We start from the raw sequence: 22,317 nt of genomic DNA on the forward strand, positions 1-22,317 counted from the left end.
ATATTTCAGGCCCCACTTGTGTTGCTTTATTTTTTTTCTTTTTCGGTTTCAGCTTGCTTGGTTGAACAAAGGCAAAAGTAAAGTAGTGAGTTACTGTTACCCATTCCTAAAAACCCCCAGTCAATGGGAGCCTTCATTGATATGTACCTTCACAGCAGACTTGAATGAGTGGTCCTTGTCATTGCAACAGGGGGAAATCTCCCAATATTACAGACAGCCTGAAAAAAACTGTGTCACTTTATGTTGCTGTAGTGAATTTTTTTTTACATTAGTATCTTACATTTTTTTTTATTACTACAGACTACAATTGCTTCTTAGAGTAATGGGACACCCTTACAAAGTGCTTTCTGAAATAGCTAGGAGTGAATTATTGAGTCATTTTTTAGCATTTGAGCTAATTAAGCCTAGGAAATTTGCACTGTTGTGTGTGGCCTTTGTGTTGATCCAGAGCATTTGCCAAAACTGCAAAATACAACCCCAAATATTTCTAAATAAATACTGCCACCTTGAGGCCTTAACGCTGAAAGGCAAACAGATGAATATACAGCTGAAATAGTTGTTGGTGAATTGTCTTACCTGACCAAAAGTTGTGAAACTGTGTTTAGAAAGTCTTGTTATCCAGACAACCCAAACAGGCTGCAAAAACAGGTCCTTCCTCACTGCACTAAACAAACCATCCCCAACTTACTGGCTTTAAAGTAGTGACCAATCTTAAGGAGGATATCAGAAGCCAGGGCTATCTGAACTGGGGTTATGTTATCAATATCTACAAATTAGATTCAAACAAATACCGTACATAAAAAAGTATGAATCCTCAGTTGTAGGAAGTCTTAGAGCTGTTACAATGACAACAAGAATAAATTTAAAGGGAAAGAATAACACAATCATTTTTGCCTTTTTCACATTTATTGGTTTATGACATTGTAAAAATGTACTGTTCATTTTTTTGTTATTACAATAAATATAGAGAGAATTGTTGATCAGCCAATTTATCCTGTTTAGATTATCTTTTCAATGTCTCTGACTAACTAACAGCTGTTTGGATAAGACATCATGCATATATGAAGTTGACAATTAACAGATTTGCATTGTAGTAAAACAGTAAGGCACAATTGTGTAGCACAGCAAACAAAAAAGCAGATCCTATACATAAAAAACTAAAATAGTATCCCCACATATACATATATTATTACAAACTATATGTAAACCTATTCATAAGAATTATTTACATATTTATATATAAAAGGTCCTTGAACAGACTCTACATTCAGTTAAAAATGGACATATCCTTACAATTCTTAAATTCTGTGCAAACAATATTTCTCTTTACTCATGAATAAAAACTTCTGTTGTCGAGATCCATGGAGTAATATTAAGTAAAGGCAGCAGATCAGATTGTCTCATATGTAATGAGAAAAGAGGTAAGATTGCAGGTAAATAAGGAATTTAAAACATAGTTTGTGCTGCAGCAGTTCTTAAAGTACAGAAGTAATTCCTTTGTAATTCGATTTAGGCATTTCAACATCCTTTTGTTACAGCAAACTTTAATATCTGTTATAATTTGGAAAATCTTTGTGTGGTGGTCATTTCTGATTAAGTTAAGGCACTCATCTGCAACCCCTAAACATGCCCTACAATAATCTCACCCAATCATTGTAGGCCACGCTCACGCTGGGTCAGTGTGGGCCTGTCTTGAATATTTCAAAAAGCATGATCTTCCTGTAATGATGCCAAAATCAATCACTGCTCAAAAATTTTAGCTATTTGTGCCCATTCCCCCCTGATGTACTGTCCATTATTAAATGAATCCAGTAGGTGTCTTGCGACTCATATTTGTCACAGCCCATTTGCAGTCTTGTGGATTCTCAGAAACATTAGTCTCCAAACAATTGTCATACATTACCTCCAGTGGCACACTGGTTATCTACAGGGTAGCACAGAATGTTTAGTTTCTGTACTGCTAAAAGAGACTGTCCAGGACAAAACAATATTGGAAAAAATGACGACCAGAGACTGTGGAGATGCTACAAATGTGGGCAGAGAATGTAGAAAGACCACAGAAATAAGTGCGAGACTGGAACTTTCACTACAAACTGCAAGGACCAAAGGGAAGAAAAACAAGTATTAGGAGTTACAGATACCAAGGCTTCAGATATAACAAAAATTAAAAAGAGTTTCTAGCAGACTGACCCTTTAAATGAATGAGAACTAAGGAAAACATGGAAAGCCTGATGCCCTGATCTTTCAAACCCTCCCTCTTTTTAGTTCCTTTTTAACCAACCCAGCTTTTTTTTCTTCTATTAAGATTTTCCCTCTTCTAAAATAGTAACCCCGTCTATCCTTTATTCTATCCTAGCCTCTATTTTGACTTGCTTTGCTATGATGCAACTGTGACAGGCATGGTTGGAATACAATGTGCTAAGAGGCAAAACGTACCAGAACACACTGCAGCAAACATCTTAAGAATGGTAGGTTTACATTAGTAAGTCAGGTTAAAAAAAGACATAAGTCAATCTACTATGGAAATAAACATATCCAAGATATAAAACCCTACCTTGGTCCAGCGGAAGGCAAAAAAACCCTGGTACAATTTGTTCCATAAGGGGAAAAATAATCCTTCCTGATTCCATGAGGTAATCAGATGTTCCCTGGATCAACAGTCTTGGTTATCTTTACATTCTGTGCTTCTAGAAAAGCATTCAGCTTTATCTTAAAGCAATCTATAGTAGTTGCTGAAACTACTTCCTGAGGGAGCCGATTCCACATTTTCACAGACCTACACTGAAGAATCCCTTCCTTATCGAGAGATTAAATTTGTTTTCCCCCAGACGCAAGGGTGCCCTCTTGTTCTTTGTAACCATCTTGGAGTGAAGAATTGGGAAGAGAGTTCTCTAAATGGACCATTTATATATTTATGCAGAGTGATCATATCCCCCCTTAAATGTCTCTTCTCAAGGTAGAATACATTCAGTTCAGCTAATCCCTCCTCATAACTGAGCTCCTCCATTCCTTTTATTAGTTTAGTTGTCCTTCTCTTCACTCCAATTCCATGATGTCCTTTTTGTGAACTGGTGCCCAAAACTGGATGCATATTCCAGATGTGGTCCAAACAATGCTTTGTAGGAGTATGTCTCCATCTCTGCAGTCTATAGACTTTGCTAGCTTTAGATATTTCAGCTTGGCATTGCATGCTATTATTTAGTCTATGATCTACTAGAACCCCCAGAACCTTTTCTATTTCTGACTCCCCCAAATGAATTCCACCTAGACAGTATGAAACATGCATGTTGTTAGCCCCCAAGTACATAACTTTACATTTTTCAATATTAAATGTCATTTGTCATTTGGCTGCCCAATCAAACAGTACATCCAGGTCTGCTTGTAGATTATAGACAACCTGTATGGACTTCTATTACATAGTTTGGTGGGTCCTGCTGTCCCATCACTCTTACAGTTCTTACTACTAGACCTAATGAACTCCTTTGGGGACAGATTAGTATTAGACAAAATTGCATCTGGGTGTTCTAGTATTTAATAAATGCATTTCTTCTTTCTATATAAAATCTTTAAACTGTTTAGTAACTGGTTGCTAACCTAAAGATAACTGATGAAGGTACAGGAGAACTTAAGCTGCCATTTCTTCCTCCTCTCACCCATCGGATAAGTGCTACCATTATGTCTTTAGAAAATGCTGAACCATGCATAAAAACAAAACTACAAAAATAAAGAAAGGCATATCACTGATATATGGCCTTCTTTACTGCAAAGTTGATGTGCACCCATACAAGTTTGCAGTATCTACATTATGGTGATATCCTGTCAATGGGCGATTCTCCTTAAGCTAAAATTGAACAGTGCAATTTCCAGGATTTATTTAACAAAAAACACTAACAGAAATGAGGAAAATAATCAATGTTGTTGCCAGTACACCAAACTTGCTACAAGCTTCCCAGCTAGACTTATTTACAAAATAAACTTATGGAGAAGATTTGTGTGTTATCCATATTGATAGATGATGGTAAGGTAGGCCAGAAAATATTGCTGTTAGGCCACCCACAAATTCTGTTTAATATCCCATAAAAAAACACCAAATAAACAATTCAGTCAGGGTACCATCTTAATACCTGGTCACAAAATCTGTTTTAACACTTCCCTTCTAGGATATGCACAACTTCATAAATTAATTTAGATAACGAGCCAAAATAACTTGCCTAAAATGACCAGCGGTTCATAGACCTCCTCTTGAGTCATACACATGTCAGTCATACACCTATGTATAATGTATAAAAACATTTTTACATCTGTATACAAGGACACAATACATTGTTACAAAAAGAGCAAAACTCATTTTTGCCTGTAGATGTCACTGTTGTTCATCCACCTTTAGTTGGGACTTTACATTTAAAGTTTAAAGAAATTCCTTTACACAATACAGTCCAGTTCATTTTCCAGTTCCCCATTTAAAAACATTACAAGTAATCTGTAATACAAGATCTAGGTTTTAAACAGCAGGATGAAGTTCAATATAAATAAACTCAATTTTTTTTAATTCAAGATGCCTTTTCTGTGTGGTTAGCAGATGAAAATAGCAGTTAACCTATTTAGGAAAGTTTGTAATATGCAAAAGACTGGTATTTACTTTTCTTTTCAATTAGGCATCTGAGCACTGTTTTATCACAGAAGTCCCACACTGATTTTGTTAGGATGGCGTTTTCATTGCTAAAATATTGTACATTGCCAAGGTACTGACATTCACTTGACAGTGGGTGTAAATGGCAGATTAAATAAGTTTTCTTTAACATATTGTTTATTTTGAAATTCCAGCATATATAGGTACACCAAGTGCCAGTTATTGTAAAACAAAACCCTCATTTCCTTTTTACATCATTATGACTTTTCACATCTCTGGGAAATGTGACAAAAAGTCATTAAATGTCCATTGGGCCAATCAGATGATTTTTCCCAGTTTCACTACTTTTGCTGGGACATTATTCACAACCAACAGTGAATTATTATGTTCTTTCATATAAATTATTTGAGATTCATGGATATTTTACGGGGTAGCTTACTGAAAAATATGTTTCCCTGCATTTAAAGAAAAGATGTTCTTCTTCTGAAGATGAGGGCCAGTCCAATTATATGGCTTTAACAGGTATATTATAGTAATGGTTATCATCAGTCATAAGACTTATCTCATGCCAGTCTCTCTTGTAATTGTCAGGATAATATATTTCAAAGTCTTCAGTATTCATCTTATCCAGACGGAATAATTTTATCTTGACTTCAAGAGCATAGCCCACCAAACACATATCAGCCTAAATAAGGAAATACTATTTATTAACATTGTAACATATTACCCCCTAGTTTAGGAAAAACAAACTAAAGTTTAGCCAGACCCCCATAGTTTAATAGGGTCCTCATATTTATAACATGTCAAGTATAATAATGTTCTCAATTCGTGTGGATATTGACCCAACAAACGTTTTTCTTCAGGATCCTAGAGCTAGACCTTACTAAAGAAGCACCCATGAGAAACATCAAAACAACATGCATTAGTAATAATAATGTTGTCTACCTAAATCTGAATATTGTGAAAGTAACAAAACTGTCACTTATATAGAGACAGTTACTGTCACTATAAATGAGAAACCCAAACACAATAATGAATGCATCTTTTAGGACAACCTATCTCTGCTTTGTGAACTATGTGTAAATGTGGGTGCTTGTGTGCTGTTAGTTTGATGTTGTACCTTTTTCTTTAGGTAAGTGACAGCAAGCGGGTACTTCTCTCTGCTGATACTTTTATTACTGTGTCCTTAGGAATCTGGAGTATTATTACTAATCTAGTAAGCATATTGTAGAGAAACCTTCTTCTTTTTTGTATCTACAGAAGACATGCCTTCCTTATAAAGGATCACTAAATTGGCAAACCTTTGTATCCCAGTGCTCGTCATTTGCACATATTGGACCTAAATGTATTGTGGAGAGGAGACAAAAAAATATGGCATTTTGCAATTACCTGTTCAAGTCCAGATGTATCCCCCACTGCATTCAAATGGTTCATCATGTAGCTTAGAGGGTCAGATGACGTATCCCGTGAGAAAAGGAAATGAAAGAAGCGAGGAGATTGTTCTGCTGACTTTATATTTTCATAGGCATCTATCACCAACGACAGCATAATGAATTTTAATGCTTCATACAGTTTATTCTCTGTGGTTTCATCAGAGAAAACTGATTTGCACATTTTGTTTCTTTCAACCTGGTCTTTACAATTGTGAAATTCTCCCCACTGAAACAGAAGATAAAGACAACTTTCAAATTTTAAGACCACAGAAACTAAAAAAAATTGTAATGTAATTGTAAAGAAAGTAATGTTAATTTAACATTATGTTATTGAAACAAAAACTGAAAACTTTAAATATATGTTCTAATTCAATTACTACATATATATATATATATATATATATATATGAAGCAAAACAGTTGACTGGTCAGCTTTAGAAAAAGTGTATTTAATGGTGTGCTAATTTTTAATGCCAGATCCCAAATATAATCATGTAAAAACGTCTTTGTGTAGTGACTTTAGAGGCATATAATTAAAATCAAGTATCAATTTTAAATTTTAAAACCAATATATCAATACAATTTTAACATAATAAATCAATTAAATTGATTACAAAAATGGTATACAAACACCATATACTGCACATATGTCATCTCACATAGTCTCATATTGCCATAGAATTTCGACGTGTTTCGCGGCTATATTTGCTTCATCAGGAAAAGCAACATTGAGACTAAGAGTGTAGCAGATACATCATAGTTTATTCTTCATCATACAGTTGAAAACATACAATTCATAGATTTATAGTAGTGTCTTTTTCATATCCCTATTTTTTTGCAACCCAATTACCTTGTAAGTGATGCTGTCTACTTAACAATCAGTATGATGGTCTCTTCCCACCACAATATATGCAAGATCACAGAGTGGGGGTGTGGATGATGAGCTCAAATGCAGGCGGCAGGTTTGGACAGAAGGTTGTGTGCAGGTGTCCTTATTTAAAGCATTCAACTGACTATGATATCAAATATATCTTTAATTCAAATAACTGATCTTGTATTATCATATATTCATTGAATACTGGTAATAGTTCTCAAAGAGGGGTTAATAGTATAATCATTTATTTACAGAGTTGTTCTGTGATACCTCTCATATTCCAGTTGAATTTACATCAAATCTTCACAATATAAAAGTCAGAGAAGAGAGTACAAAAATGATTAATTTGTATAACCAATGTTTAAATTCCCCTCTACTCTTTTCTCAGAATTCAAAGTCTAGTCATCGAATTTTAGTTCTGTACATTATCACAATTAATTTTAAATGGAACAACTCAGATGCAGTTGAACTGCAGACTCTCAGCTTTAATGCAGTGGGTTGAACAAAGAGATTGGATAATAATGCGAGGAACTAAAGGCTTTTTTTTAACACAATCACTTCATTTCAGGGGCTCAAAAGGAATTGGACAATTGACTCAAAGCCTTTTTCATGGGCTGGTGTGGGCAATTCCTTTGTTAGTTAAGCAGGTAAAAGGCCTGGAGTTGATTTGAGGGGGTGCTTGTATGTGGAAGATTTTGCTGGGAACAGACAACATGCGGTCAGAGGAGCTCTCCATGCAGGTGAAACAAGCCATCCTTAAAAGCTGCAAAAACAGAAAAAAACGAACCAAGAAACTGCTACAATATTAGGAGTGGCAAAATCTACAGTTTGGTACATCACAAGAAAGAAACAAAGCACTGGTGAACTCAGCAACACCAAAAGACCTGAACGTCCACGGAAGACAACAGTGTTGCATGATCGCATAATCATTTCCATGGTGAAGAGAAACCCCTTCACAACCAACTGTATATACTTTTACTCATCAAATACTTCAATGCAACTTAGGAATGGGAATAGGATGGAAGTTCTTACCAGTAACAGACTTTTTTCTCCAAACAAATCACTGCCAATCCGGCTAGCTCCAGGAGATAAATCCCTGTGATATGTACTCCCTGCTTTCTGCGTCCTCACCCCTCACATCCCAATTTTATTGATATATTGGTTTGAAATATATTGGTTCTAAAATTTACAAATACAATTGATACTTGATTTTATTTATATGCCTCTAAAGTCCCACTACTTGCACAAAAAAGTTTTAATGGATACAACCAAGGGTAAAAGATACGTTGATACTTTAAGCTAAAATATTAAACTGATAGAATATAAGGATCATCCAACTGCTGCCACCCCATCTGTGTTGCTCTGGCACTTGACTTTCAACTATTACATTTCCAAACCCCTTACCAGCATTTGTAGGTGTCATAAAGCAGTGGTATCCTACCTTTTTGGACCCACGGACCACTAAATTTACTGGGAGCCGTGTGTCACTCAAACAGGAAGTAACTTCCCCCAGAGTGATGTCATGATGCCAGAACCCACCCACTCTCCCATCGCAGGTCTGAGCCAGAGACACAACCAGCCAACTTCCCTGAGCCTGGGATCCGTATGGGGGACACAGCCAAAGCCACAGACCACCAATTTTTTCTTGCAGACCACCGGTTGCCAACCACTGTCATAAAAGGGATAATACCAGAAGTAGAGGGATAGTGACAGTGGGCATAGTAAAGTGGGTGGGGCATAGGCAGGGTATGGCTAAAGAATCATACATTTACCAATTGTTACTGCAGAAAAAAAACACAACTAAACTTATCAGTGCATTAAACATATTTTTCCTCTATTGATGCTGTACATGAAATGTAAATGAAGATGATTTCTTGACCCTCTAATCCAAATGCTAATTAAAAGTGTGTTCTGCAGTAACGAATGGTGACCAGGGACCATGTGATCTGGGCTAAAAGTTAGGGCAAGGGATAATTGACTGTAAAGATTTTAATTTATCAAGGTTTTGGAATAGTAATAGTAAACTGGAATATGTTGAAAGATTTCCATCACTTAGTAAAAGTTTCATCAATGTCAAAAAGTGTCAGGAACATTCCCTTGGTATTTATAGCCACATGAATCCAATTGTCCTGGAATGTGTTAGGCAGATTGTCCAAGAATGAGAAGAGGTGTGAAAGAGATACTTACTAAAGATACTAGTATTACTAAATCACATGATGTTTTGAGGTAAATGACATGCAGCTTTGTGATTTAGATACTGTTATCACTGATAACAGCCAGGGCTGCCTGGCTTTCCATCACTCTCTTTGGACACTTGTCAGGCACATAAAAAAGGCCATGACACAGATGTCAGGAACACAAAGATGGACATGACACACACACAAACACATGCCAGAAACATAGAGCTGGTCATAACACGTTGCATTTGTCCTCACAGTATTACAGCACTAGCAGCATCTTATCCACACAGCTCTTCCGGATCAGCACCACCTTGAATACTGTCTTGCTACCCCAGTCCCTCCTTCTCCAGCTACCATGGGCACCACTCAAGTGGGTAAAACGAAGCCTAAGCTACACTACAGGCCACATACAGCCCTTGACAATATTAGAACGTGTGTTGAGACACTGTAAACCCCCACAAAAAAAACTGATGCTGTAATGGTACTGAAACCGGGAAACTTTGCATCTTTGGATTTCTGTTCTGTCAGTGATTTAGTCTCAAAAGGTACTACAGCAGAGGAAGTCATCTTCATTTGCTAAGGGAAAATAATATAGACAATACATATAGCCATAAAATAAACAATGTCAAATAAAGATAAAATAAAAATTACTAAGACCTCAAAAAAGAAAATTCTGACAACTGTAAAGTTGGGAAATGTAAATTAAAAAAACAAAAACAAGTAGACATATCTCATCCTAATGCTGTGTCAATTTTACAAATTTTGAGGTCAATATTGGGAACAGAAGTGTAGAATGTTGAAAGAATGTTGTCCCATATAAGCACCTTGTACATGTAATGATTGTGGATGACTGTATGGTACCATATGACATTTTATCTAATATATACTGTGAGATATTTTTAATAATTATGATTCAGCTACACAAGAGAAGTTGCAGACAATAAAAAAGTGCAGACATCAGCGTTAATGCATTATAAAAATGGGATTACAATTAAAGAAACTATAGAGTGGCTCACTTTAGGTGATTTGTGACGTTGCTGTTGTGTATTACCATGAATCCAGTGGTTTTAAAGCAAAAGAACAAAAGGACTTTCCAGCATGCTTAGCAACAGTCCAAGCACCAGCATGCTTTTGAGGGGCCGTCACAGGGCAAGGTTAACCAATCTGGTAACCCTTGCCACACACACCGTCACAGGTAGACTGCAACCACGTGCTTAGACGGAAGCACACACCGTTACCCTTTACAACCGCAGTTATGCTTCTACTTCTTTAGTGTCACCCGCTGCCACTCCAGACAGGAATGTCTCAGAAATCACAATGTTTGTTGTAGCATTTCGGGTTAGCAAGTTACACTATTTTCTACTTAGAGCATTCAGGGATTTAGCTTACACTTTTTATAGTGTTAAAAAGTAAAAACATACAAAAACAGTACATAAACAAATTATAGAAAAATAAGGACTAATGTGAGAACAATAACAGAATGATAGTAGAACTATAGCAACAGCATAAAAAAAAGGGGAAACTGTGAAATAATACTTAGGTAGGGTTTGTTTGCCTTGGTCCAGGGTGCTGTGTAAAGTCCAAGTTATTAGCCAGAGTCACAGTGCTCACAATGTGTCAGTGCCGTTGTCCTTAGCAACAAGATAATGTCAATGAGAACTGTGTCTGCTAGACTTACATGGCTTTTTGCATGCCAACAACAGAGGTGGGACGAATTGGACATCCAACGATAGCAGGGTGGGGGCTGTCTGAGGGGCTGTGACCACATGGGTTATAATGATAGTGGACACTTCCCAAAATGCCCTTGTTCTAGCTATTATTATTAATTTCACAAGTACAGGTTTTATGAACTGCCATCCCCCAAATTATTAATCACCACAAAATAGGGAGTTCACAGAGACCAAACTAGGCATGTCTGGGACTTAAGGTTTACCAAGACAGGCTAACTATGGTTTCCAGGCTTTCCTGATGCGTAGGAGACTGGTTCTTGGTCTCAAAATGCTCACCATAATGATCCAACTACAAATCAGTCAACTACTACTTTATACAGAATGGTATATTGGAAATACAAAGATTATTAACAAAATGGGTTTTGGAATACATCTCATATCGAGGTTCAATCAGGGGCCACTGGGTGCTATATATACAATGGGTGCTATAAACTATAAGATGTTGGCTGTCAGATCAAGAAATAATTGATAAGGGGAAATTTATGGCCCTGGTCTGTTAAAGAGACAAATTCCAACAAAGACATTTTAAAGTGAGACCATTTGTTATATTTAAAGGGAAAATCAGGACGTAATATTTTCAACAATATCACACACTTCAATAAGGACAATTTGATTATTTATTTTTACTTTTTTTTACCTGGACGCTTTCTAATATTACTGCCTTTGTGTTATAAAAGTTTATCATTCTTTGTGGCTTTAGTAGAATATAAAACAAGCAATAAAAGAAGGGATTTACTACTCACCCACTCTATTTAAAGGATAACACTGCCTGTTAATGATTTGTGCATTGTGCATAAAGGGCAACTACCATGTTTTGCTACTATACTGTATTGTGTTTTCATAGAGCACCTCCTGTATATAAACCAACTGAAGCAAAATATCATATTATGGTTATCAACTGTAAGGAACTTACCCGCCCTGCGAGCCCGCGGTGTCCCTGGGGTTCCCAGCCACAGTAGCAGGCAACATGGCCGAGGCTGCTGTCCTGCTCGCAGCTTGTCTGTCTCTACAGGCGGAGGGATCCGCCCTGGCCAAAGTACTGTTCAGCCAGGCAGCAGCCCTTGCATCCCTTTGGATGTGGTTCCTGCTCCCAGCACTCCTTTGCAAGTGCAAAGTAGTGCAGGTCCTAGGGGTACTGTGGGAAGAGGTGCGCGTGTCACCATGCGTCCCTCTTGTACCCCCCGAGGGCGTGGCACTCGGCTGCCTCGCCCTAGGGCGGGACAGAGTTAGTTTGAATTCCCTGCGGCCAATCAGCTGCAGGGGATTTACTCAGTCTCCTATCAGACAGTGCCAGGTGGCGCAAGGTGATTGGTCATCCTGGCCATTTAAGGAGAGCCTGTCCATTACACCATTGCCCGATATAGCCTCTGTTACCACAGTGTGCTTGGGTGTGTTTTGTATATGTTAAACTTTATCTGCTTGTCATCTCCTCAGTGACCTGGTCTGAAACTAACTCTGATTGAACTCTGCCAGCCCTGACCTCGGATTGTTATTGACCATTCTGCCTGCTGCCAGCCCTGACCTCGGATTGTTACTGACCTGCATTTGCCTTATCCTTCTGTACCTTGCTTGATTGAAATTAACCCTTGCTGTGCTGTGCCGCTTTGAATAAACCTGATTCAAGGATATCTGGAGTTGGTTGCGGTTTGTGTGCCCAGGCGCATTACATCAACACTTTCAAGGAGTTGTGATGCACTCAAGCCAACATTAAAATGTCTGCTCCAAGCTGTATCTGGATTTCTTAATAAGTCATTTTAAGTAACATCTTTGGGCTTTTGGTGGCAAACATCATTAGGCCTGGGGATGTCTGTAAATTCCCTAAATGTAACCTCCAGAGACTTCTACTAACCGATTCTGACACTTGACTGCAGCTATTCCTACATATGGGACTCTGCTACATATGAAAACATATAATCCTGCCAATTGTTTGCACATTTTCTATTGAACATATATTACCTCTTTTACAAGGTACCAAAGTAGTTCCAAAACCACAGTCTTTGTTCTTTGTGCATATTTTGTGCATATTTTGCAGAGGTCTTTGCTAATAATACTGCATGACTATATGCAAAATGCTTTTGTTAATAATATCTGTTGAAAAAAAAACTGTCTCATTAGAATACAATTAATCTACAGTCTGATGGCAGATATTGCTTTGTGCAGAAAGTAGCAGGTTTTCTTCCCTGCCAGAAAGCCCTTGTCAGTCTATTGGGCTGGTGGTAATAAAATCAGACCCTGTCCATAACAATACAACTAACTCATTATTGTGCTGCATAACATGCATTATGGTGTGGAGATGTGTTAAGGTAACACATTCATTTGAAACCTGAAAAAATATTAAATATTTTTGGTAGTTCAGTGTATGGAATTGCATTTCTGTGCTGCATTGCAAGTGTATTACCACCGTTAAATAACATAAACTATCCTGCTGAGGAAATAGAGCTTTCTGTTCTGCTAAAATAATATTGGTACCTGCATCACTTTGGCAGCAAGAAAGTTTAGCTACTAATTGCTTATCCACACCAAGGGATTTGGCTCCCTCAAATAGGAGCAAGCAAAACCCCCTAGAGTAAGCTAAGGTCGGGTAAGTACTTGTAGGTATAAAGTTCCTTAGAAATGTAAGAGCTTCACTGACTACAAAACAAACACTTGTGAATAAAGGTTTGTATAGAACCATCATGCAGAAAGTTTCATACCATTGTAGCTGTTTAGAGCTACGTTTTTACAGATAGAGTTGAAAAACCAGTCCACAGTTGTTCTGTTTTGTGCTAATGAGGGCCCAATCTGGAAGGTTAAGGAAGAAATCATGCAAATGATCCCATGACTCATGACTCATGCAGTGCTGAGGGAAATATATATATTACTTCCTTTTCCTAGCTTACTAAAGAACTTACTCAATGCCTTTAAGAACACCAATAACAAAAGACATAATGATAAAGACAAAGCAATATCAATAATATGCAAAAGGGTAAAGAAAAGACAAGGGTAGATTTTAAAAACAACTTTCCACATTAAAATGCAAAAAAAAATCTATACTAATTTGTGTTTTAATAATTTTCTACATTGTCAGCAATAACTTTCTGCCATGATAAGTGTCACAAGAGACTATATTAATAATTGTCTAATAAAATAAAAAAATTGAGAATGAGTTTCCACTTTACTGTAATGTGTAAAACTAAACTGTATAATGTATAAACATTCTGCTGTATGACCCAATTTTTTGTTTCCTAAATCAAAACTAAAGAGGCATACTATAGAATCCATTTTTTTCCAGAATATGCAATAATGAAATGATCCCCAACATTGTTTGTCAGTGTTTCTTTAAATCAGTGGATATTAAAATGCTTCCTTATTTTTCCTGTTGGTCATGCTACTGACAGTTATTATATTATACTGTGTACCTACTACTTAACCACTCTGGGTCTATACACTGAACTGCTAGCAAATACTACAACAGTTTGCCCTAGCCTTCTAATGATCATTCCTAAGAGCTCTGACACAGAGTGGGTTACCTGTTGCTTTCAACTTCTCTGTTAAATCAACATGAAAAATGATTGGCCATATTTCATGTAAGATAAAAGAAGAAGGAGGTGTAAAAATAAAAAAAAGGATTATTTAAAAAGTTAAAGGATTATTCTAAAAGGCAAATTTAACTTTTCTGACTACAATACATACCAATCTGCTCAGTTTAAGTGGATTACTGAATCTTGCAAATCTCTTTGCACACTTTTAATGAATATTCATTTTAGTATTATTTAAACTGTTATTTTACACTAGCATTGGGTGTACAGTAGCGATTACATTAGTAACAGATTTGTTAGTGCGTTTACCTGGTTTTTAAAGATTTCTAGACAGCTTCGCAGTTTTCCATAGACCTTTGGGCCTGTGTACTTTTCATGCCCAAAGCTAAATTGCTGTATCCAATTACATCCTTGAGAATATAGTAGCTTTTCAGGAAGCTATTAAGAAAATAGACAGAAATTATTTCAAAATTGTCAAACCTTACTCTTTTATACTACTGGAACTAAGCATATTCAATACTCATATTCTATTTTCTAAAGGAATAGCACAAACACATTCAACTTATCTAGCCACACAGATATTGACTGTGTCATGATATTGTAATGCTTTTGTATCTAAGTAAATTTAAAACTAGTTCACCCTTATGGTAACTGGATACAGAAGCAGGGCTACTAGTGCCATAAAGAATTACACTAACAGTATTGGAGGCCAAATACTACATGTAAAGCAGATAGTATATACTCACTGCTCCTGCTACCCACAATGCCTAATTCCACCCAAATAAAGCTGGGGTAATTTTTACCCATAGATGGACTTTAATGAGCTGTCACTGAGTGAATTTCCTTCATTGGTCTCTTATTCTACTGTTACTACCGCAAAATGTAATAAGACAAACACGGAAACCCTGAATTCATTGTTTTTCCAACTATCTTTTGAACACCTAAACATTTGATATTGATGTGTCAGATGGTCTGTTGTGCTGAATTCAGCCTCCAGGGTGGTAGAGACACCTCAAAACTCATGTGATATTGATCAGTATCCCATATTTCTTTCAGAGGACCACTGTAATCTGGATAAAACCTCATCCTATCCCCTACTTTTTTGTTTTGTTTAATGCCTCTTTATTTAACACTCTCATACTCTTTCTGGTACTTTTATATATAAAATGGGGATGGTAGAGGGAAGGAAAGGCTTTTGAGGCAGTGTGTAAAAGCTTATGTTGTACTTATTTTTGTATTTGTTTGTATTATTATTATTTGGAGTAATTAAATTTAGAGTATCATTGGTTGATCCCAGCTTTCCCTCTTTCACCTAGGTATTCTCTAGAAAGGGGAATGATATCCAAATTAACAATCACTATGTAAAAAACCTTTTGAAGTAAGTACTACCTCTCTCTCACCCCCCCCCCCCCTTCTCTTTATCAAACCAGTACCTTATATTAATCTGTATTAACTTCTCCTTTTTAGATACCTGTTCCCCACACCTTAGAGGTACCATATTAATAAATGAAAGACTGATCCTCCATTTAACCATGATTAAAATAAGATGATCTTCTATCTCAGTTGTCTTTAAAAAATACCCTATACATATATTCTTATATTACTAAGACTCTTTATATTATGTATAGATACCTGGACATATACTCATCAACCAATAATTAAACCATATATCGTCTGATCTTACAATTACTCCAAAGCGAATTATAATTTAACTGTAAGTATACTGGTATTTCTCCTAATACCCTACATAATAATAACAAATTATTACTACATATAAATCTATATTAACCTTTCCTTTCTAGACACTTGCCCCCCACATCTTGGAGTCACAATACTAACCAATGAAGGACTGATCCTCCATTTAACCAAGACTAAGTAAGATAACCTACAACCCTATTTACTGTCACAATATACCCTATACATACATTCTTATATTACCTATACCCTCTATATTATGTATAGATATCTGGACATATACTCACCAACCATCATTCAAACAATATATTGTTTGATCCCACGTCTCTCTTTTCCAAAGCAAATCAAAATTACCTGTAAGTATACTACTCCTAAAGTCCCACACAACAATTATTATAAGCCATTTATATTTTATGTAATATTCTCTTTATTCTTATGTTTTCACCAACAAATTAGACTTCGCTCACATTTTGGTTACATCCTTCAGATACCTCTGGAATTCTTTAATTACCACCCACTAAGTAATCATATTTACAATCATGTTTTATTAACCCTTAACATCCTAAGTAGGTACTTAATTCACATCAAACCTTTACCCTATATTACATCATCATTATTTCTAACTCTCATTAAATTTCTATTCAACAAGGGATCCAGGGATATTTTAATGTGAATATTTCCCTAGTACCCTGAATTGTGTTTTCAAGCATCACAAAACATTGTGTAAGTAACTATTGAACTATCACGACTGTTGATCTGTATTGTATTGTTTGACAACTGTATTGTAATATTATGCTTATATGCCTTTCCTCCTTTTTGCTTTCCCTCATGTACTGACTAGCAGGTAATTACAAAACATATCCATTACCTTGATCTCAATAATCCCCAGAGGAAGCCTGTTTGGCGAAACGCGTCAGGACTTGAGATGAGCTCATTATTTTGATATATACCAAAATTTGTTTGTGATGTTACTTCTGTTATTGGATATATTGTACATGTATTTATAGATTAGGAGTCCTATGTTCCACATTTTGAATACTCAAATTTAGGCTTGGCAAATATTACACCTTATGAAACGTATTTCTAATTTATCCCCCATTAGCCTTCCTATAAACACAATTTATTTTTTTCTTACCCCTCCTTGTTATACTTTGATATTTAAAAAGTTGTTACCTACATAGCTTCTGATATGGTTGTTTGTCCAATGTCTTGTTCTAATTGTATAACTTGTTTTATATGTGCTTTGCCTCAGTAAAACTATTAAAATATAAATACCTTTAGGATATCTTTTTCTTTCATCCATCCAGGAAGGGGGATTCCTTGACTGAACACTTGGAACATGACAGCTCTAAGGACACAATAATTGTCTTGTTTTACATGTTGCAAAGTTTTGATGTGATGTTTCCAGTACAAGGTTTCATATGCCTATTGAGGAAATGCATGTAATCAATATGTATTGATTTGGTTTAAAAAGCATGATAATAAACTGAACCAAAGGGTGATAAAAATTAGGAAATGTACCTGTCATTTTTTCAATTTTTAAGTTCTTATTATGTGTTGATACCCAACTTTTTTAACTTGAAATAAATGTAAAGTTAGAACCCCTGTCAGGTTTTAGTGCTATTTATGGTTCTGTTAGAGAAATTGCCCCTCATAATCTGCTGCAGGAACAACTTTTCACTAGACAGAAAATAAGGAAAAATTACAGGCACACAAACAAACTTCTGCCTGAGCACTTCCTGTCTGGGAATCTCCTTTTGTACAATCTGGGAATTGAAATGATCTCTCTAACAGAGCCACTGACAGCAGAAAACCTGGTGGGGATTTCAATTCTTCCCCACTGAGCCCAATAAAAATTGTTTGGGCTATAGATACCCTTTAAATATGAAACAGGAAAGTGGTAATTTTATATGAATGCAAACAGTGTGAGTGATTAAAGCAGAAATTCTATAGTTCCCAGTATATTGCCTTATGACAGCAATACCATTACTGTATCTTGCCTGAATTCTCAGTGACTAACAGAAAAAGCATCACTCCAATCAAATCACACAAAAATAAAAGATAACATGTCAGTTTTGTCAGTTTTTGATCAGATCTGATTTTTTTTCACTTTTGGATGTAGCAGGGAAAATATGAAATGTCTGCAATGTGGGAAAATGTCTCTATTTAAAGATTTACCCTTACCTCTTCTTGTGACAACTGTAAAATACCATGATGGTATTTACCATGAAATTACCTACAGGAGGATTAGACATTGTAGAAGCCAGGCCAGGATAAATTCTACTACTACCAGCATACCTCCTTTGTAGCAAGCAATATTAGGAACATGATCATAGACACAGAGTTACCAGAGTTCCCAATGGACTCTAAGAAAAGAATTTCAACCACCCAATCACGTGCAAAGAAAATACTGCTTTGTTATATGTCCTTAACTGTTAATGGGTATTCTTTCCAAAGTGAATTCTCATCACATTCACTAAGCTAAGTGAATATTCATTGCAAGGTGATAATGCACCTTGATAAATAAACAGGCGAAATTCCTTAAATAAATCAACCTAATGGAAAGAAAATCATTTCAGGAGAACTAACTGAGGTAAAAAGCAAAAACTTAAGAAAACCCTAAATGGTAATACCACTTTGTCCCATTGCAAAATAAGGATGCCAGTTCCAACACATTTCAGTCAAAATGAGATTATTCTGCCCCAGAGGGACACAGCAATAAAACCTTGGCACTGAAAAGTAAATGTAGTAAAATCCTGATACTGAACAGTTTATGCGAATTTGGTTACAGGTCTAATTTTAATAAAGGGAATTCCTTAAACTTGGCACTACTCTGAATCAAAATGACTTCCTTTGGCAAGAGCCATGGTGTTGAAGGAACATAATGTTATTGTTTTTGAACAAGGATATGTTTTAAAGCAAACATAACTATAACCTTGTTTTGCCTATTCAAAATAGGACAAAGTATTGGTGTACAAAAACACTTTTTCATCTACTGAAAAATTAGGGTTTCCCTATCCCTTCACTAGAAAACTGTCAGCCATACTTTTGCAAACTAAACTTTTTTTGTGATCTGCTTGAAACATTTAGGGGGCAAGAGTATTATTTTTTTGTTCAGACACAATGTAACACTTACATTTTCACCCTAGGATCTGAAAATAATTCCAAGGTTTCCACCATGTTAAAAAGATAACAGAATCCTAGATGATGTCTTCTTTGGGGGTACCCTGGCTTATTGTGAACTGGAGCATATGCAATCCATGCTAGATATACAAACCAATGGACTACAGTAACTTCTTTAAGGGTATTTTTCTTTTTTTCTGCATTTAGATTTTTTTTTTATTGTGATCATTTATCAAGAAATGACTTACAGCTTTTCTGCAAGGTTGCACTCCATGTTGTGCTTCTCACCATATGATTTACAAGCTGCAGCCATTCAGAATAAGCCTGCCTCAGTTTCTGGTTGTAGAATATCCAGCATCCTCTAACTTCCACCTGTTTATAGACAATCCCACTGCTTGCCTCTGGAGTACTAAGGCAGAGTGCTGTGAGGTTATATGACATAATATATGATGTACATATTAAAGCTATGTACAGCTACTTGCTGGCCCCTCCCATTATCCATGATCTGCATTGCATACAGAAGAACAAAGACCTAGTTATCACATCAATGGCTCTAAAATAAGATAACCAAAACATGGAAAGGTTTTATGTAAAATGTCATTACCATGTTGCTAATGGGAGAGGAAGAACTCTAAAATGCAAAGAATAGGCAGAATATACTTCAGTTTTATGTTTTTGCTTATTTTTACATAAAACAATATTTGTTTTGTTAGCCATGTTATCAGTTTTGATATTGTTTTCTGGAACAGTGGTCGTCAACCTTTTTGGACCTGCGGAACACCACATGCGCGGGGAGCCAAGTGTCACTTGAAGGGGAAAAACTTCCCCTTTAGCGACATCATGATGCCAGAACCTGCCCACTCTCCCATTGCAGGTGTGATCCTACAATGGGAGGGATGGTGGATTGTGTTCAGAGAGACATCCCGCCCAACTCCCTGAGCCTGCCATCCGTATGGGGGACATGATCCACAGCTCTGGGCAGTGCACTCCTTGTTCTGACCCCGCTCGGGGGGGGGGTAGGGGGGCACCAACATTTTCCTGCGACCGCTGTTCTAGAAGACACTCTTTCTTGTAGTTCTTTAGCAAACCCTCAAATACCTTCCTTTCTTTGGAAGTTAAAACTAAAAACTCTGGTTACTGGGTTAAGTCCCTGATCCTCTTTTAAATATATGCCCTAAATTGGTCCATGAGATGTAAAAAAAACTTGACTTCCAAGTTATGAAATTGTATGCAAATTTTATGTATTTCTGCAACTTGATGAGTTTGACTGGATCAATTTCATGTCGTTGGAATTTGCATTAAATGTGCATGCAATTTGCTTAACTTTTTTTTACATCTCATTGATTGTCTTTTGTGCCACATCATCACTAACGTGCCAGTCATTAAACACTATCTAAAAATTAGAAACAGTAGCTCAGATATAATTGAAGCCAGGTCCTTTACTTTCCTGTCTTTATCTACTTGAGGTGGATTCTTAGTTGGTATATCAACTACCCTACAACATGATATAGCTGTAGTCTGTTTGTCATTTGCAACCCCTATTTAATGTACATCGCTGCGAAATCTTGGCACTATATAAATACTGTTTTTTAATATTATTATTATTATTATTAATAATAGCCTAATTTCATTAGTAATTTCCATGTTTTATCACTGTGTCAATAGCTGTCTTTTAAAAAAGCTAGTGATATTTAAGTACATTTTGGTAACTCCTGGAAAAAACAGTTATGCCTCAAAAGAAAAAAATAGAAACATATCATATACAAACATATACAAATATAAATACAAACATATACAAAAATACAAACATTGCATCAAAAAGTCCAAATGTTTACCTTCCTCATGTATGTGACATTTGGTGCTTCCCCTTTCCATTTTTTAGAACAGTAAGACAGTACATCAACTTCTGCATTCACGCTTAAGTTTCCTGAATAAAAAATAATAATATTAAGATGTCCTGTACCTCCTTGAATGTATTTATCCTAAAGAGAACACTAATACTTACGTCTATTTTTAAAATGTATTTGACATGGAAAACTACACCTACAAAAAAGCATAGAGTTACTGGAAATCATTATGAAAGAAAATACGTGAAAACAGTAAATATGTGAAGTACATACCACAAAGAAATTAGGGCTTTGAAGTGTTGCCACATCAAAAACAGAACAGCCACAGCAACTACAAGACATTTCTGTACTTGATTCCACACCTTGCTTATAACTTCAAAAAGGGGTGGTACTCTTGACTGTTCTTCATCTGTATCTGGAAGAAAGACAGCCCAATGTTATCTGTATATAAAAAAGATGTCTTTGCTGTAAAATGTAGACAAAGACCCATAGTATGTCAGACTGGTAGTGTAAGCAGCAAGGCAGAATTTGTTTGGCCATGTTACGAGTATGTGTGACAACTTACCAGCAATACACCCACACAAAATATATGTTTAGTGGAATGCCTCTTTAATGTAAACTGGCAGTATTGTTGATAAATGTGATCAATAATTTGTGAATTTATAATAAAAAAAGCTGATCACAGTTATAAAGTATAGGAACCTTGAAGAAATGACTGTCTCAAGACTGTATATGCCCACAATTTCTGCTCTGCACAGGTTCCTTTACATACATCAAGCAACAAAGAGGAGTGCTACTCAAGTGCAACTGCATTCAAAAATATTTTACAATGCATGCTACTTACCCGAAGCAATAAAACATTAACATTATAACAAGAGTATCTAACGCTATAGCCTGAGGACTGCATACAGACCAGGACACTTTTTGCTGTCTAGGAAAACTAAAAATGTGTACAGATGCTGGCCCTCAACTGGGGTTGCTATATACCATTCCTCCAAAGCAGCAGAATAAAACAGACTATTCAAAGTAGCAAACTATTCACAATCTTTACTATCCACAACTTTTAGCAACCTGGCAGTAACGAGAGGCCTGTGTAATCTGTGAGGAACAAAGTGTGGTTTTCTTCTGTCCCTGTAAAAGAGATGGTTTAACCTTGTCCTCATATCCTTTGAGAGAATTGTCATGGATTGAACTGATAATACAGTAATGGTAGTAAACAGAGGTGCTAGCTACATATGGCATAAAGAGAGGTGACATTAAACCTAAGGTAGGACTATACAAGGACCG

At 36.2% G+C, this 22,317-nt stretch overlaps 1 protein-coding gene and 1 long non-coding RNA gene across 4 annotated transcripts in view; one reads left to right on the forward strand and one right to left on the reverse strand.

Moving 5' to 3' along the window:
• Positions 1–887: 887 nt before the first annotated feature.
• OTULINL (OTU deubiquitinase with linear linkage specificity like) overlaps positions 888–22,317 on the reverse strand; it is a 36,800-nt gene continuing 15,370 nt past the window's right edge. The window contains exons 2-8 of one of the 3 annotated variants that reach the window (XM_072411867.1): positions 21,304–21,439; positions 21,189–21,226; positions 21,019–21,110; positions 17,336–17,485; positions 14,675–14,803; positions 6,020–6,289; positions 888–5,315 (exon numbers count right to left, since the gene is read on the reverse strand). In XM_072411867.1, the coding sequence (XP_072267968.1) occupies positions 5,136–5,315; positions 6,020–6,289; positions 14,675–14,803; positions 17,336–17,485; positions 21,019–21,110; positions 21,189–21,226; positions 21,304–21,439 (995 nt within the window). In that variant the 3' untranslated portion in view covers positions 888–5,135. Of the gene's footprint in view, positions 5,316–6,019; positions 6,290–14,674; positions 14,804–17,335; positions 17,486–21,018; positions 21,111–21,188; positions 21,227–21,303; positions 21,446–22,317 lie in introns of all 3 variants that reach the window. The other 2 variants (XM_072411868.1, XM_072411866.1) reach the window with 2 other exon arrangements.
• LOC140331122 (uncharacterized) lies at positions 15,853–17,551 on the forward strand. The gene is made up of 4 exons (XR_011920864.1): positions 15,853–16,079; positions 16,168–16,416; positions 16,710–16,783; positions 17,368–17,551. It is a non-coding gene; the product is annotated as an uncharacterized lncRNA (long non-coding RNA).

Source organism: Pyxicephalus adspersus, chromosome 5, assembly GCF_032062135.1.
Source record: "Pyxicephalus adspersus chromosome 5, UCB_Pads_2.0, whole genome shotgun sequence".
In the NCBI taxonomy this organism is placed as follows: domain Eukaryota; kingdom Metazoa; phylum Chordata; class Amphibia; order Anura; family Pyxicephalidae; genus Pyxicephalus; species Pyxicephalus adspersus.